Below are 15,028 nucleotides of genomic sequence, written 5' to 3'. Positions count from 1 at the left end.
AAGATTATCAAAAATTGTGTAACATAGAACACTAGATTTTTTATTTGCATTTATATTGAGCATTGTTTTAAGACGTTACTACTTATTTCTAAGTCATTGCATGAAATATGTATAAAAGAATCATAGAGTTTCTGTCCCAGCTTAGTAAAATGTATCCAAAGTAGAGCGTAGTATCACTTATTTACAAACATTCACGTCAGCAACAATAAATAACGCACGGGCTACAGTTGATAACAGAGTGTATTTAAAATAATAATAAACATCATAATACTTTTCTTTCATCTCTACATCTTAAATATTAAAATCTAATGTGAAATAAATATATTCTGTGATGTGCAATTGTATTTTTTATGCAATCAGGCATAAAATAGCAGCCATGAAAACAAAAAAATATATGTACAACAATACTCTTTTATGAAATTCAAAATCATTAGGTACAGGTCTCAAAGAAAGGGTATGAAACTTTATTTATCAACACCGAAGCTAATTCAGCTGCCTTATCTAAAAAATTACTCCAAATTCAAGGCACAATCAAATTCTTGGATATATTGTTTTATACAAACTAATTTGTCTTAACAAAAGTATGACAAATTATCTAAATGCAGTGTATGTATATTCTTCAAATAATTCTTCTTTTTTTTTTTTTTGCACATAGGCCATAGCTGTAACTTCTCCTCCTGGCCAACATGCATAAAATTTATATTTAAAAAGTACATTTAGCAACAGCTAACTGATGCAAAAATTCAAAATATGCAACAAGTAAATATCCTGCATAGACAATGGATTTAGATGGTTTTTGTGTTAAAATTTAAATAGCAAATTTCTTATTTAGCTTTCATGTTATACCTTACTGGAAATTCAAACACCATTTACATCGAGTTAAATGAGATCATTCTCTTCTTTGTAGGAACGCGACCCCTAGAAAATTTTGGTTACGGGTTGTCAAACAGAACAAGCACGTGTACATGGTACATACTACACAGACAAAGTATTCTGTCTCACGTGTATAATATATATATATCCTTCTTAAAACGAAAACCCAAAAATGGATAAACCTACCACGAAATAAATTACAAGAATATGTGCAGATACAGCGGAAATGTATCAGATATTATCCATAATTGCGGTTCAGAAGGACGAACAACAGGTCCTAACTATTAATAAATAAGAAGTAACATTCGATATAAAAATTATGAACAGAAATATATGAAGAGTATGCCTGAGAACATAAAGAGTGTTTTCCACATGTGTATCATGTCACTTGGAGACAGACGGTAAGAAAGAATATCAGCGAACTCTTATGAACACATAACGTCGGTACCTAAAATATTTAACCACAAATAATCATAAATAAAACGAACTAAATATAATTATTTGCAATCCAATACATCTTTTTTTTTAAGTTTTACTGTTGCATTTAATTTCATGAATCAACATTGTTCGGTGGGTTGCTGTCCTGTGCTGATTCACAAATGAAGAAGAAGAAGAAACATTCTGCATCCTTAGTTTTACAAAAGTCTGCAATCAGGGTTTCTCACACAACTGCAATTTTTGACAAAACATGAAATCCACAGCAACGTTTACAATTTTTCCTTTATACTATTGTAATATAGCTTTAGTATTAAATATTAACAACGAATGCATTTTTTTTATTTTGTCAACAATGATACACAATAAATATTAAGTGCAAATGCACAACAAAAGAAAAAAAAAAGTTCACTACTGTAGAAGTTATGAGCACAATGTTCTCATCATCAGGTGAGAGCGACAGTCATTGCTTGGTCTAAGTTTCCACTTGAATAAGATCTCCACTAAAGGCAGTCAGGGTTGGTCATGCACACATAACAACAGTACACGTTATACATCCTTGCTTCACCGTGTGGGGCTACACTACAGAAGGTACGGATGGCTATCTTCCAACTAACTCCAGAAAGCAAACTTTGCGCCATTCTCCTCTGTACTATAAAATGCAATGGAACTTCTGATACGGCCATCTTGCTGCTGTTTTACTACGCCTCTAGTTATAGTCCGTGAGTTCAGAGTGCAGAGGGCAAAGGATTTGAAATTCTCAGCATGATCTTGTATTACACATTTGTGGCACCGTAAGTCAACAGCTTGCAGTGTGATAGACTTCCAAGAGGGGGAAAGAGACCTTCAATAACTCTGCTAGTTTAATTTGTGATGTGAAAACACCTTTAATGTGGGAATATTCGTCATATAGCATGACAAAATGAATCCATCTATCAATTTTTAAATAATAATAAAAAAATTCATTTATGTAACTTTATATTGAAGTAGAGGAAGTGCAAAGACAGCTTGCCCATTTGACTGATGCTTAGAGAACGATATTCGGTCCTCGTCCTGCCATGCCCGTTACAGGGCTGCTATGAATCATCTAATGCTGATTACAGGGCGCATTCGAAAGCGCGGTCTTGGACTGTTCGTATCGTGAAATGTTGCTGTGCAGAGCGGGTAGAAGCCAGCGTTTGCGTTACATATTCTGCGTTTTATCCCTGATATCAGGAGTTTTATATAGTTCAAAGTGTGTTTGTTAAATAACAGAGTTCTGTATAACATTCTATGTCCTTAACAATGCCCCCCGTTTCGCTCTAAATTAGGAAGTGCTAATAAAACTTTACACAGTCAAACTAGGGAATTATTTATAACGTTCATAAATTTATGAAAAACGAAACAGCTCCGTTCATAACATGAGTATATACAGATTAAAATAAACAGACCATAGTACCCTAGTTATCGGAACATTTTAATAAAATCACATGGCATTAGTGTTTTATTACAACGTCGAATATCAGTTATTACACGATCACATATTTCTTATAACATCTTTGTCATTTCATTCAGTGATTTTATATGTAAAAAAAATCCGTGCTTCGGTATTTTCAACAATGTTATGTTATTAGTTACTCTGCAACAAGGTTTAGGTTACGTTACATGTGCTGTGATAAATCTCACTCGAAACATCAAGCCAGCAGATGACTGAGAACTGTCGACAGTTTGCCAATCGAATCAAAGCGAGGTCGAGTGCACCCGAAAGTTTCCGAAAGTTCGCACAGCTTACCGTGGCAAGCTCTTCTTGCGCCTACTCTAACTGCCATGATGGTCAATTCTAGTGCATTGAGCTTAAAATCAGGGGTCCCAGGTTCAAATCCCAGTCGGTTCACTCTGAATTTATAACCGTTTTGGGAAAACCTGTGGTCCAGGCAACACAGGGGTTTTCTCTGGATACTCTGGTTCCCCTATGACATTCCAATGAATCTCCATCATTATTCATTATGAGTAAAATGTAAACCTGCCACTGCATTGCACTCTGGACAGTCTTTGACGAACTAAGTGGTCAAGCTTCTCAGCACTAGTGACATCTATCGGACACAGTCATATTGTCGAGATGAATAACTGCTATTGCACAAAAATAATAATTATTCCTAGTTTTCTGATATGATAAAGAGCAAGAAATTAAAAATTTTTTCTTAATAAAGTAATGTCCGGAAATGCTTCATTTTCAAGTGATAATGGTATAAAAGAAAAAATGATGGTCAATATTATGGACAGATGAGGCATGTTTGGCAAGACATGGCCTTTTTAATAAACACAACAATCACTTTTGGAGTAACACGAATTCTAAAGCTGTGGAGGATCTCGACAATCAATGGAAGTTTTCTGTAAATATTTACGTTGGATTTGTTGACAACTATCTAGTGGGGCCATATCTTACGCCTGCGCGATTGAATGAACATGTTTATGGTATTTTTCTTACAGAAATGCTTCCAGGGCTACTTGAAGATGTCCCGATTAATATTCGGAGAAACATGATCTTTCAACACGACAGTGCACCCGCACACTTCGATTTAAATTGTTGAAATTATTTAAATGTACATTTTTCGAATCGTTGGATAGGGAAAGCAGGTCCAATTGCTTGGCCGACATGTTCTCCAGATATGACTCCAGTTGTTTTTTTGTGTTTGGGGTCATATTAAATCAATTGTTTATGAAACACCCATCAACACAGCAGAAGAATTAGTTGCTAGAATTATTCTTGCTTTTGACAATCTTCGTTTACTGACCACAGATATTTCGAAGGATTCGTCATTCAATCACACAGTGTTATACTTTGTGTGTCAACAATGACGGTCGCAATTTTGAACAGTTCCTATAGTTTGTCAATACCATTTTCTAAATATCTGGTATTAGATAAAAAAAGGTGCTATGTACCCTTAGAAAGTAAATAAAGTAACTTTCCAAGTTGAAATTTTTTCATTCTTTCCTTCATACTACTATCACTAGAAAATGAAGCATTTTCAGACATTACTTTAGTAAGAAAAAATGTTTAATTTCATGCCCTCTATCACATCAGAAAATTAGGAATATTTATTCTGTTACACCCTCTATATAATATGTATATTAATTAAAGTATCCACTGGACTAATTTCAAGCTGAATATTGAAATACTTTTTATATATGTATGTTATTTTATTGGATATGTTAGCCTATAAAGAAGTGAGTAAGGAGTTTCTAACCAGCAAATTTTAAAGGTTATACTACTAACAAAACTTCAATTCTCTTACGCCTTAAAAATGCTTTCTTGTATACAGTTCAGTTATTTTATTCATAACAAATTTCAAACTGTGATTAATGAAAACAAACTATAGTTCCCATCACGTGGCAACAAGGTCATAAAAACAATTGAAGTATGAAGTATATTCATCTTGAGTAATAATTAAAATGAAAATTATTGGATAGCATTTCAGAAATTTAAGAAAAGTGGGGTAAAGAGGGACTTATAAGTTAAATGTAATGTTTTTTTTTTTTTTTTTTTACTACTAAGATGACATTTTACAGAGCACAGGACATTGACAGACTGGAGATGAATTTAGATAAATTCAAAGAACTCTGAGATCATTTTTACAATAGATTCTTTCCATGTATCTTTCAGTTTTAAAACGGAAACTTTAATGTTCTTTCATCTCTGTATACCCACTAGAGACAGAATATGAACAGTACTGCCAGTGGTAATGATGAGAAAGCATGGACCATTTTGAAGATAATATTTAAATACTTTTAGGTTATATAATGTATGCCATTTTATTACATATGTTAGTATATCAAGAAAAGAGCAAGGATTTTGAAAATAATTCTACTGAAAACCTTCGGATTTCTTAAAAGCCATTTGTAAGTAAATAGGATAAGAAAACTTTGATTCACTTATGCCTTAAATGTGCTTCCTTACATACATTTAAATTATTTTAATCAAAAAACAATTCCAAATTCTGGTCAACGAAAAGAACTATAAAATTCATGTTGCAAGCAGAACACAAAAAACAACTTAAATTCATTTACCTTGAGTAACAGTCAAAATTAAAATTACTGGATAGCATTTCACAAATTTAAGAAAAGTGAGAAAGGGAGGGACTTGTAAGTTAAATGCAAAGGTTTTTTTGCAACTTCACTACCAAATTGCCATTTTGTACTTTATGCAGTACAGAAAACTGACAGAATATAATTCCTGGATTGTAGATAAATTTAGATAAATTCAGCCACATTAGAGGTACTTTCTACATATCTTTTAGTGCAGACGGGAAACTTTAATGATTTTTTTTTTAACTCTGTATGTCTACTAGAGCCAGCATATAAACATTATTGCCTTGCTAAAGAAGGTGAACAAGGGCAAAATTATATGTGTAAGCTTGCCATCAATCTGTTGTCAATTCTTGGCAATAACGGACTGTCACCACAGCAAAGAGTAACGAAACTTAAAAGGCAGAATGCATAGTCAAAATCAGAGCTGGCTCTCAGCTCAATTTATTTTATGAAACAAAATACTTAAATTTGCATTAAAAAGTGCCAAATGTGTATGTATATATATATAAACATGCCACAGCCAGTTGCATGGAATGACCCATAACAGATTATCACAACGACTAGCAGAGTTGAATTGTGTCTTGGTCAAAAACCGACCAATAAGTTTTGCCTGAAGCCCTCTCCTTCAGGGGTAGAATTCTTTTACGTTTCATAAATACATGACATGGAATTCTTGGTTTTATTCCCATCTCAATGGAACCAATGCTAAGAATCCATCACCTCAGCTGGATTTGAACTCACAAACTTCAGGTTTAATCAAAAGCACGGTACTCACTCGATTACAATATCGTTCTAGCTGAAAAATAGTGTTGCTCTTCACAGCCAGAAAAGTAAATATGCAGCCACATCTTAAGCTAACCACTAGCAAACAACTATGATTAAAAATATTCACAGTGAGATTAAAAAATTTTATTGAAGAACATGTACGATGATTTGGTATTGTATTCTGAGAGGCAGAGGAAGTTCATGGAAGACATCGAGTTGCAACACCATCTAACACAACGCACCAAGAAAACAAATGCAGCAAGATGAAGAAAAGGCTAACCAACAGCGACAAATTGTATCTCTGTCCATTTTCATCATGTAAATATGGCAAAAATATGAATAGACGTCTTTCCCATTAATCAATTATGAAAAAGCTTCATTACAAACATACTAAGAAGCAATACAAATTTTTTAAAGTGAAATTCACAATCACTTGTTTATTATTTTCAAACAAAGACAAGAGAGTATCAAATGTGCACCATGATGACACAATATTGTTATCACAGACAAAGAATCAACTCGAGTTAAATACAGAAGTAAATCTGTGGACTTTAAGAAGATCAGGTCTCAATTTCTAACCCATTTGTCAAAAGTGGAAGGAAATTTTAATGACGGCAAGTAATTCTTAAAATGACATTGAAGTTAACACATAATATTAACTTGTTTTAAGCATTAACTGAACATTCAGAGCAATGGTTTCTCATGCCAAAGACCAGAGTTCACTTCCTGGCAAGTCAAAGTAGAATTTATGGTAGATTAGGACAGTACTGGGCAGATTCTCTCAGGGCACTGGCGAACTATTGCACCATAACTCCCACGTAATAGTAAAGAAAAATTTGCGATGGTTATTTATCTGATGTCAGGATGGAGATTACCTTAGGACGAAGCTGATATTAATCAGGAGAAAAAAAGTATTTATGAGCCCTACTTTCCTGACCTATTCAACAGATCTCTTTTCTTTTAAGAACTTACTGTAAATTACCAACGACCCTTTTGAAATACATTTGTATATCTGTTTCAAAAGATTCTGTATGTATCGTTTACAATCATATATATAGGCCTATATGACTCTCAGTTTTAATGAGACTAACTTCTTGGTTCTAATATCTTCTATTTCATTGTAATATCTAGTTTTTCTTGTACTCTGGATCTTTTTATGTCAACAACAGAATGTAGTCAATTGTCTGTAGTAATAAACAGATTTTCTTCCTGGCATTTAGTACAATATATCACCTGCAGTAACTCGAAAAATTTTCTTAGTAATTTCACAACAGATTGGGTAGGTGCTATCTTGTAAGAAATATATCTTTCAGTGGCAAACAGTGATCACAAGTCTTGATGGGGTTGGAGGCTTGATTATTCTTTTGAAAGCTTTTCATTCTCCTCGCAGGGTTCACCCTACACACCCTTCACATGGAACAACATCTCAGGTACGACATCACACTAATACTGGACAACATTCACGGTCTTGGTGGGAATCGAATCAATGATCTTGGCCTTGAGCAACATCAAAGCTGCATGCCTGCGTACACCACAGCCAGCAAGGCAAATTCTGTGAAGTTGATACTTCATTATTCATCGTCTTATGATTTGTCAGGTTCATTTGAAATCGAACACTTCTCTGTATGTTTTATTATTTTTTTTTTAATTAAAAAGAAACTTGATCATCAGATGTTGGTTCCAACTTCATCACCATGCCAACAGATTTTCAAAAAGTCATAAGAGCAAGTGGTGACAGTTTTGCTTATCCTTGTATTGACTTGCTGTATGCTTTCATTTGTTTGATAGCAGAAAATGTCATAACCTTAAACAAACCAAAATATACAGCCTGATCCATTTGGAAAGACATGAAATAAAATGACTACAAAATTTATAATGAGGTGGCGTAGAATTCGTTTCAGTTCCAATGTGAATTTTGTATCATCATTGTTGCCACATAAGAAACGAAAGAAGTTACTCAGCAATGACTGAATAAACAAAATGTCGTTTACTGCACAACGAGCGAAATCCTGAATTTGAAAGTGTAATGTCTGTTCAATGGTGGTTTCAATGAGAGTACAGTGTTTGAAGGGTTCTGAGTTACAAGTCTGGAACTGGCTAGTCCTAAAGTTAATGTCTGGTGCGTGGTAAGTCGCTATAATCTGTATGGGCCGTTTATCTTCGCAGGGGAAACAGTTCGATGAGGACCTTTCTTGGACATGTTGAAAAATTTTTCCGAACCACAACTGCAACAGGAAAACAACATGGGTATCATCTTCCAACAGGATGATGCACCACCTCATTGGGCAACAGATGTCCGTGATAATCTGGATGACACATTTGGTAACAACTAGTGTGGACGAGGAGGGTCAATTATGTGGTCTCCAAATTCCCCAGACCTGAAACCACCCAATTTTTTTCTCTGGGGTTTTGTGAAGAATAATGTGTGTGATCTCAGAGCAAAAATTTTCTCAGCTTTTGAGAAAGCTGCCTCTGAGATGGAAGGAATTAGCATCAAGATATGAACTGTGTCGTATTCGCAATGGTGGGCATGTTGAGGTCTAATTTGGACAAAACTCTCATTCTTCTAGGATGCATATACAAATTATTTAGCAATAAACAGCAACAGTTCTGACTTTTATCACGTTTTTATTTTATGTCTTCCCAAACGGAACACCCTGTACTTTGTCAACAATGGACTGATGCTAGTCTATTGTTCAGAGCTTTCCTGGACCCCATTTAACCTACGTTCAAGAGTAGAAGGCATGGGCTATGGTTGTGCACATGACTAAGTTTTATTCTGATTCAGAACTGCAAAGAAAATATGTCTGTGCTTATGATTAAAGGTTATTCATTTTATAAACCTGTGTGTACCTGCAGCATTAGCCACTGTTATTTCATAAGTCAAGCTGTCACAAAAAATTGATAAAAATATCTATTTTCAGTTTAAAACTTCCATCCACATCCATATAAGTGAAGTCTTTGAAGATTAGCATGACCAACTTCTACATAGCCACAAAGAGACATGATTATTGTAATACTTGGATAATTTCGAGGAAAGGAGTCAAATCTCATTCACCTACCACAAGAAATAGAGTGTAAGAATTATTCACGATGTGAAAATGAACATGATGAGTGAAGCAGAAGAAATGAAATAAAAATTATTGCCAGCAAACTAGAAAACCATTAAACCCTCGCTAAAAGAAAACTGTATGTAAACTCCACTGCACTTGTAAGCACAAAGGTTGTTTTCTGACATAATGATTAAATTCTGAACAATTATTGAAAACAATAAAATTTCATAAAAAGTATTTGTTTTCCTAAAAAACTAGAGAGCTAAAATTCCTGCCATTGTCCTAATCAGGCAACTGTATATAATTCAGTTGTTGTTGTTATGTTTCTGCTACGAAGTTCATTTCGTTTCAGTTCATAATGCAAGGAGAAATCTTGCTGAATGAAGAACCTGTAAAAATTTGCCAACGATAATTTCTTTCAATGAAATGTGTCAATTCTTTAAAAGAGCGATATTGCGTACTTATTTTGTTTATGTTCCGGACTATTACATTCATATCCTGCCTGAACAACACACAGAAGGCTGTGCATTTGTGAACAGAAAGGGAAATGGAAGAAAATGGTTGTCATTTCGACACTTTTCTGTTTTAATGTGGGTCAACAAAGATTACAGCACCAAACAGCTGCAGAGATAGGATTCCTAAATTATTACGAGGTAAAAATTAAATTTACTGCCACAACTGAGACTAGACAAAAAGATGGGGATGGACACTTCATAAAGAATGGCTAGGTCAAGTTAAGAAATGGGTCTGCAAGCATATGGTCAACAAAATTTTATTTCATACATTTTTCTCTGCTTTATATAATAATACAAAGACAAAATATTTGGGGGGGGGGCAAAGAAGCCGTAAAATTGTACCAATTCTTTATGAGTGTGATAAAGGAAGTTTAATGGAAGGTTGTTGTGAATTTATGAAGAGAAATGAATCGGTAAAGTGTGGTTTTGACAAATGGTTATGTCTGAGAAAGCAGTAGCAAGTTCTTTAGATGCATATATGCTAATGAATGGAAGGAAACAAGGTACTTAGAAGACAGTACGACAGAAGAAGTCCTCCTCAGCCTCTAGAATACCAAATCATGTCCAGCTATAAGACTTCACCACGAGATGCCTACACCTTGGCTAGTGGGAATGACAGACACATATCCTGGAATCTTCCTTGAGGCAATAAAAAAACTGCAGTGAATGTTCATAGAGGTAACTCAGTAAAGGGGCGGCCTGGATACATCACAACATTAAGTGTCTGCTCTACTGGTCTCCTGGACATCGAGGGTACACTCAGTTACAAAAGTTAACATCTATGAAACCTATGAGCACCTTTCGTGAAGACTTATCACACAACAGTATTACCAAGTGATGGAGAAAAAATATCTGTAGATAATGCAAAGGGCACATTGATCAGTTCTACCACACACATCTAATAAATACAGACAAACTAATGGCAGGAACAGTACTGTGTTAACAGAGAGCGTTGTCAGGCAGTGGTGATGCCTACTGGGCCAGGATGTGTTGTAGCCGCCTGTCTCATGCAATTACCTACTCTATACTGAAACTGACCTTGTTCAGTGAAGAGACTGGATTTACACTATTGATTCACTTTCCGTTTTGTGAGTTGATCACATAATACCCAGACCAATGACGATAAATGCATCGTTAGCCAAAGAGCTAGAGCAACAAACTTTTCACTTATTGGAGACTGGGTTCAAATCCCGGTCAGCCCAAGAGGAATCTGTGGTGGACACAGATGATGTGGGGACACACTTGTCATTTCCCCTCAATAATCATCATCTTTGGTGCACCGTGGGCAACGTCTAAAGATGGCAAAGTGATATAAAGCTTTGATTTTTACTCCTACAGAGGGATGCATGGCTCTACGGTGATCTGCCATTGGAGAGGGAAAACTCTTCAGATATGAAATGGCAGGAAAACTTCGAGTGACGAAATGTTTCCTTTTGCAAACTGTATATTAGAATACTACAAATACGGATAAAACATGTTTTATTCCATTGCAATGATGGTTGCAAAGGAAAGGGCATTTTCCATTGCTCACAAAAGGGCTGGAACAACTCTCACCTGTGTTCCTTGATTCCAAGTTTATAGATACAAAAAAGTTGAATGAAAGAGTTTCAGGGCTCGATTTGAGTGGAGGAGATAGAAGGGCTTTACGCCCATATGCGTTCTTTTCAAAGGGACCAATATCAAGATTAAAACCTCTTTGAGACTGACAGTTGAGGAAGGGGAAAGCAACCATTAGGATACTTCCCTTGTCAGGTTACGACGAATATGGCCCTCATAGAGTCCTGCTCCAAAGGACGTGGCTCGGGTCACATTGCTCCATTTCTACCTTCTCTCAACACATGTCAGTCCCAAAGTTATTTAATCTGACTGCAGTATGTAATACATTTATGCATTTTCCACCTGTCATCCATTAACATCTATAATTTGCAGGAATGTTATCTCCGACAACCAAGTGGATTAAGCATTCCACATTTGATCCATGCCGATACTGTAGTAAAGTCTATAACATCTACAAACCTACATAACAAAGGTTTCTCTGCGAAACAGTTCTGACTGATGAATATCCCTCCGGTTACTTGCAAATCAAACCCTGAATACTGTACAATATTATTTCAAAACTGTTGTATAAAAGAGGAAAAGGTGGACGGGGATGAAATTCTAGAGACATTATGAAATGTACTCTGCAATGACAGAGGGAATGGAGGCTCATAAATAACCTACTTACGTTTAAACACACAGTTCATATAAAGTTCGTCACTAAAAACAAAAGGAGAAATATCAGTCTTCATTAGAATTGCTTTCTGCCAATGATGTACAAAACATTTTTCTCTTTTCTTCTAGCAGATTTCATTATTTCGGCCGATTCCAAAAAAATAAATAAAGGAACATCTCTTTGTTATCCGCAAGAAAGTAGAGATAACCAACATGCTGAACTGTACACACATTGTTCCTGACCCAGAGAATCAGACAACTGTCTACGTGCACTCTATGACGTGGGGCTGCGACGTTTCGATCACGCTAGGCCTCGGCGGCTCTGAACTACTGATGTTGGCAGTTGTGATGCAGTGCTGGGCTGTCTGTTGAGCATCGTACGAGTCCCTGGAGTCCATGTCGGGGATCTCCTTCTCTAAGCTCCCTGCAACAACACATAAGCATCTGTTACAATTTTTAACTTAATCACAACCACAACCCTGCTTCTTCCCCTTTCTCATCTTTCCATTTTTGCACCTGGTTCCTTCTTTCAAATACATTGCTCGTTTTTATCTTCTTCCGCACATTCTTTCTCTTATTACAGGGATGCAGAACTGGGCGCCCATTGTGGCATACATCACAAGCTGGAATACGTCATTCACCCCTTCTTTCAACCCCACACGACATTCACATGATAGGGCAAAGGGGATTTGTATTCACTATCTAGTAGAGGGATTCAAGTACCAGTACTCTGTTTTATTATTATGCTAAGACGATTCTCATCACATGATGACCTAACATTGTATGAAATTTATATTAAACAAAGGTTCTTTGAGATTACATCTATATCTATTATTTTGTACACATCATAACTATGAGTGATGATTTTGAGCAATTTTAAATTAAAAATTTAGCATTTTGATTAACAATTAGCATTTTTGTAGCATTTATACATTCGTCATTCAGCATCTTGAAGTAAAGCATGGACTCTAACTTAATACAGGAAGAGAGGCCACGTTTTTTTTTTAAATATCAGTATGGAATTAAAATGAAACACATATTGAAGAGAGATATTAATTATTTATTATAGGCCATTCATTATTTCGTGAAACCAAATGCATTCGTATGCCATAGCTCATAGTAAGAAACTTATAATGGAGTTAAGTTAGCTAAGTAGCTGCAAGTCGAAGTGTAGTGAGGGTGGAAAGCTTCAATGCAATGTTGTTTGGAAAACACCAGTTTAAAGACCAATGGGAAAATGAATACTTCTGTATTCAAAACAATCACAAAGTGCGTATGAGTTCTGTTTGGTTCTGCATTTGTATGTGAGCAAACACTTTCGAAAATTAACTTCATTAAGAGTGACAATCACTCTAAATTGATAGATCACAGATGCACATCTTCAGTATAACCTCATATAACGAAACTGGTGAACAAAACAAGAATGCAGGCAAAGATGAGGTGCACATTGTAGTTGAAACCAAGTAAATTACAACAACGATTTTCCTTTATATTCATGAGAAATTAGATTTGTTTTAGTTTTTATTATAGATCAATGTAGTCAATTACATTTCAAACAGAAGATATGTACTTTTATACTTTTCAAAATGTTATGGATAGCCACTGGCATAGCTCTGTCGGCTAAGGCGCTTGCCTACCGATCCGGAGTTGTGCTTGGGCGTGGGTTCGATTCCCGCTTGGGCTGATTACCTGGTTGGGTTTTTTCCGAAGTTTTTCCCAACCATAAAGCAAATATCAGGTAATCTATGGCCTCGGCCTCATCTCACTATCACCAATCTCATTGATGCTAAATAACCTAGTAGTTGATACAGCATTGTTAAATAACAAATTAAAATAAATAAATAAATATATATATATTTATTTATTTTAATTTGTTATATATATATATATATAATGAATGATTTAATTTTTACATACAATCTTATATACAGGCCTGAATACCAATAAAAGAAGAAGGCTGGTTGAGTGGAAGGCCTTATGGCCTTATGGCCTTAACTCTGCCAGCGAAAATAAAACATTATTATTATTATTATTATTATTATTATTATTATTATTATTATTATTATTAAAAGAATAAGGTATTTAATTTGTTTTTTTTTTACCAGCAATATGTTCTGAAAGGGAGTAGGGCCTACTTAAGTAATTTTATTCATGACTAATGTTTCCCTAATTTGCTAAAACTACAAGAATATATTCTGCTTAAACAGTTAGTATTATTTTTAATTCACTTTAACAAATTGAATTTAAAAGAGAAATTGTGCATTTAAATATTTACAATTTTTTTTTAACATACAGACGTGCTGTGTTTATTTAAATACCATTGAAGATGTAATGCATTTAATAAGGAGTATAACAATGATGCCCTTTATCACCTATCCTGTTCAACGTCTACTTCGAGTATTTGGTGAAGAACTGTTTTCAGAACATGGAGGAGTAAAAGTAGGAGGAAGAAGAATAAAGTGCGTAAGATTTGCTGATGATATGGGGTTGTTAGCAGAAGAGGAGTTGACACTAAGGATATGCTACTGGAGCTAAATGACAGCTGTGAGCAGTATGGAATGAAGACGAAGACCATGGTCATAGGATGAAAAGTAAAGAAGGTAAACTTGCGAATTGTAAATGAGGCAGTAGAGCAAGTGGACAGCTTCAAATACTTGGGGTGTACTATAAGCAATAACATGAGCTGCAGCCAGGAAGTCAAAAGGAGGATAGCAATGGCCAAGAAAGCTTTTAATAAAAAAAGGAGCATCTTCTGCGGACCTCTGGAGAAAGAACTAAGGAAGAGACTAGTGTTTGTGTGGAGTGTAGCATTGTATGGGGCAGAAACATGGACATTACGACGAAATTAAGAGAACGAATAGAAGCATTTGAAATGTGGATATTTAGAAGAATGAAGTGTGTGAAGTGGACAGACAGAATAAGAAATGAAGTTGTGTTGGAAAGAGTGGGTGAAAAAAGAATGATTCTGAAGCTGATCAGAAAGAAAAAAAGAAATTGGTTGGGTCACTGGCTGAGAAGGAACAGTCTGCTGAAGGATGAACTGGAAGGAATGGTGAACGGGAGAAGAGTTCGGTGCAGTAAAAGATATCAGATGATAGGTGTCATTAA

The 15,028-nt window shown here is 35.2% G+C and overlaps 1 protein-coding gene across 5 annotated transcripts in view; it reads right to left on the bottom strand.

Annotated features, from left to right (window-relative positions):
* Window positions 1–618: 618 nt before the first annotated feature.
* Blimp-1 (PR domain zinc finger protein 1) overlaps window positions 619–15,028 on the bottom strand; it is a 454,433-nt gene continuing 440,023 nt past the window's right edge. For all 5 annotated transcript variants that reach the window (XM_069832827.1, XM_069832830.1, XM_069832829.1 and 2 more), the window contains one exon: window positions 619–12,344. In XM_069832827.1, coding sequence (XP_069688928.1) covers window positions 12,184–12,344 — 161 coding nt within the window. In that variant the 3' untranslated portion in view covers window positions 619–12,183. The remainder of the gene's footprint in view (window positions 12,345–15,028) is intronic.

The sequence above is a fragment of the Periplaneta americana genome, chromosome 8 (genome assembly GCF_040183065.1).
Source record: "Periplaneta americana isolate PAMFEO1 chromosome 8, P.americana_PAMFEO1_priV1, whole genome shotgun sequence".
NCBI lineage: Eukaryota > Metazoa > Arthropoda > Insecta > Blattodea > Blattidae > Periplaneta > Periplaneta americana.
The sequence above is the reverse complement of the archived record's forward strand: the minus strand, read 5'-3'. Positions and strand labels throughout refer to the sequence as shown.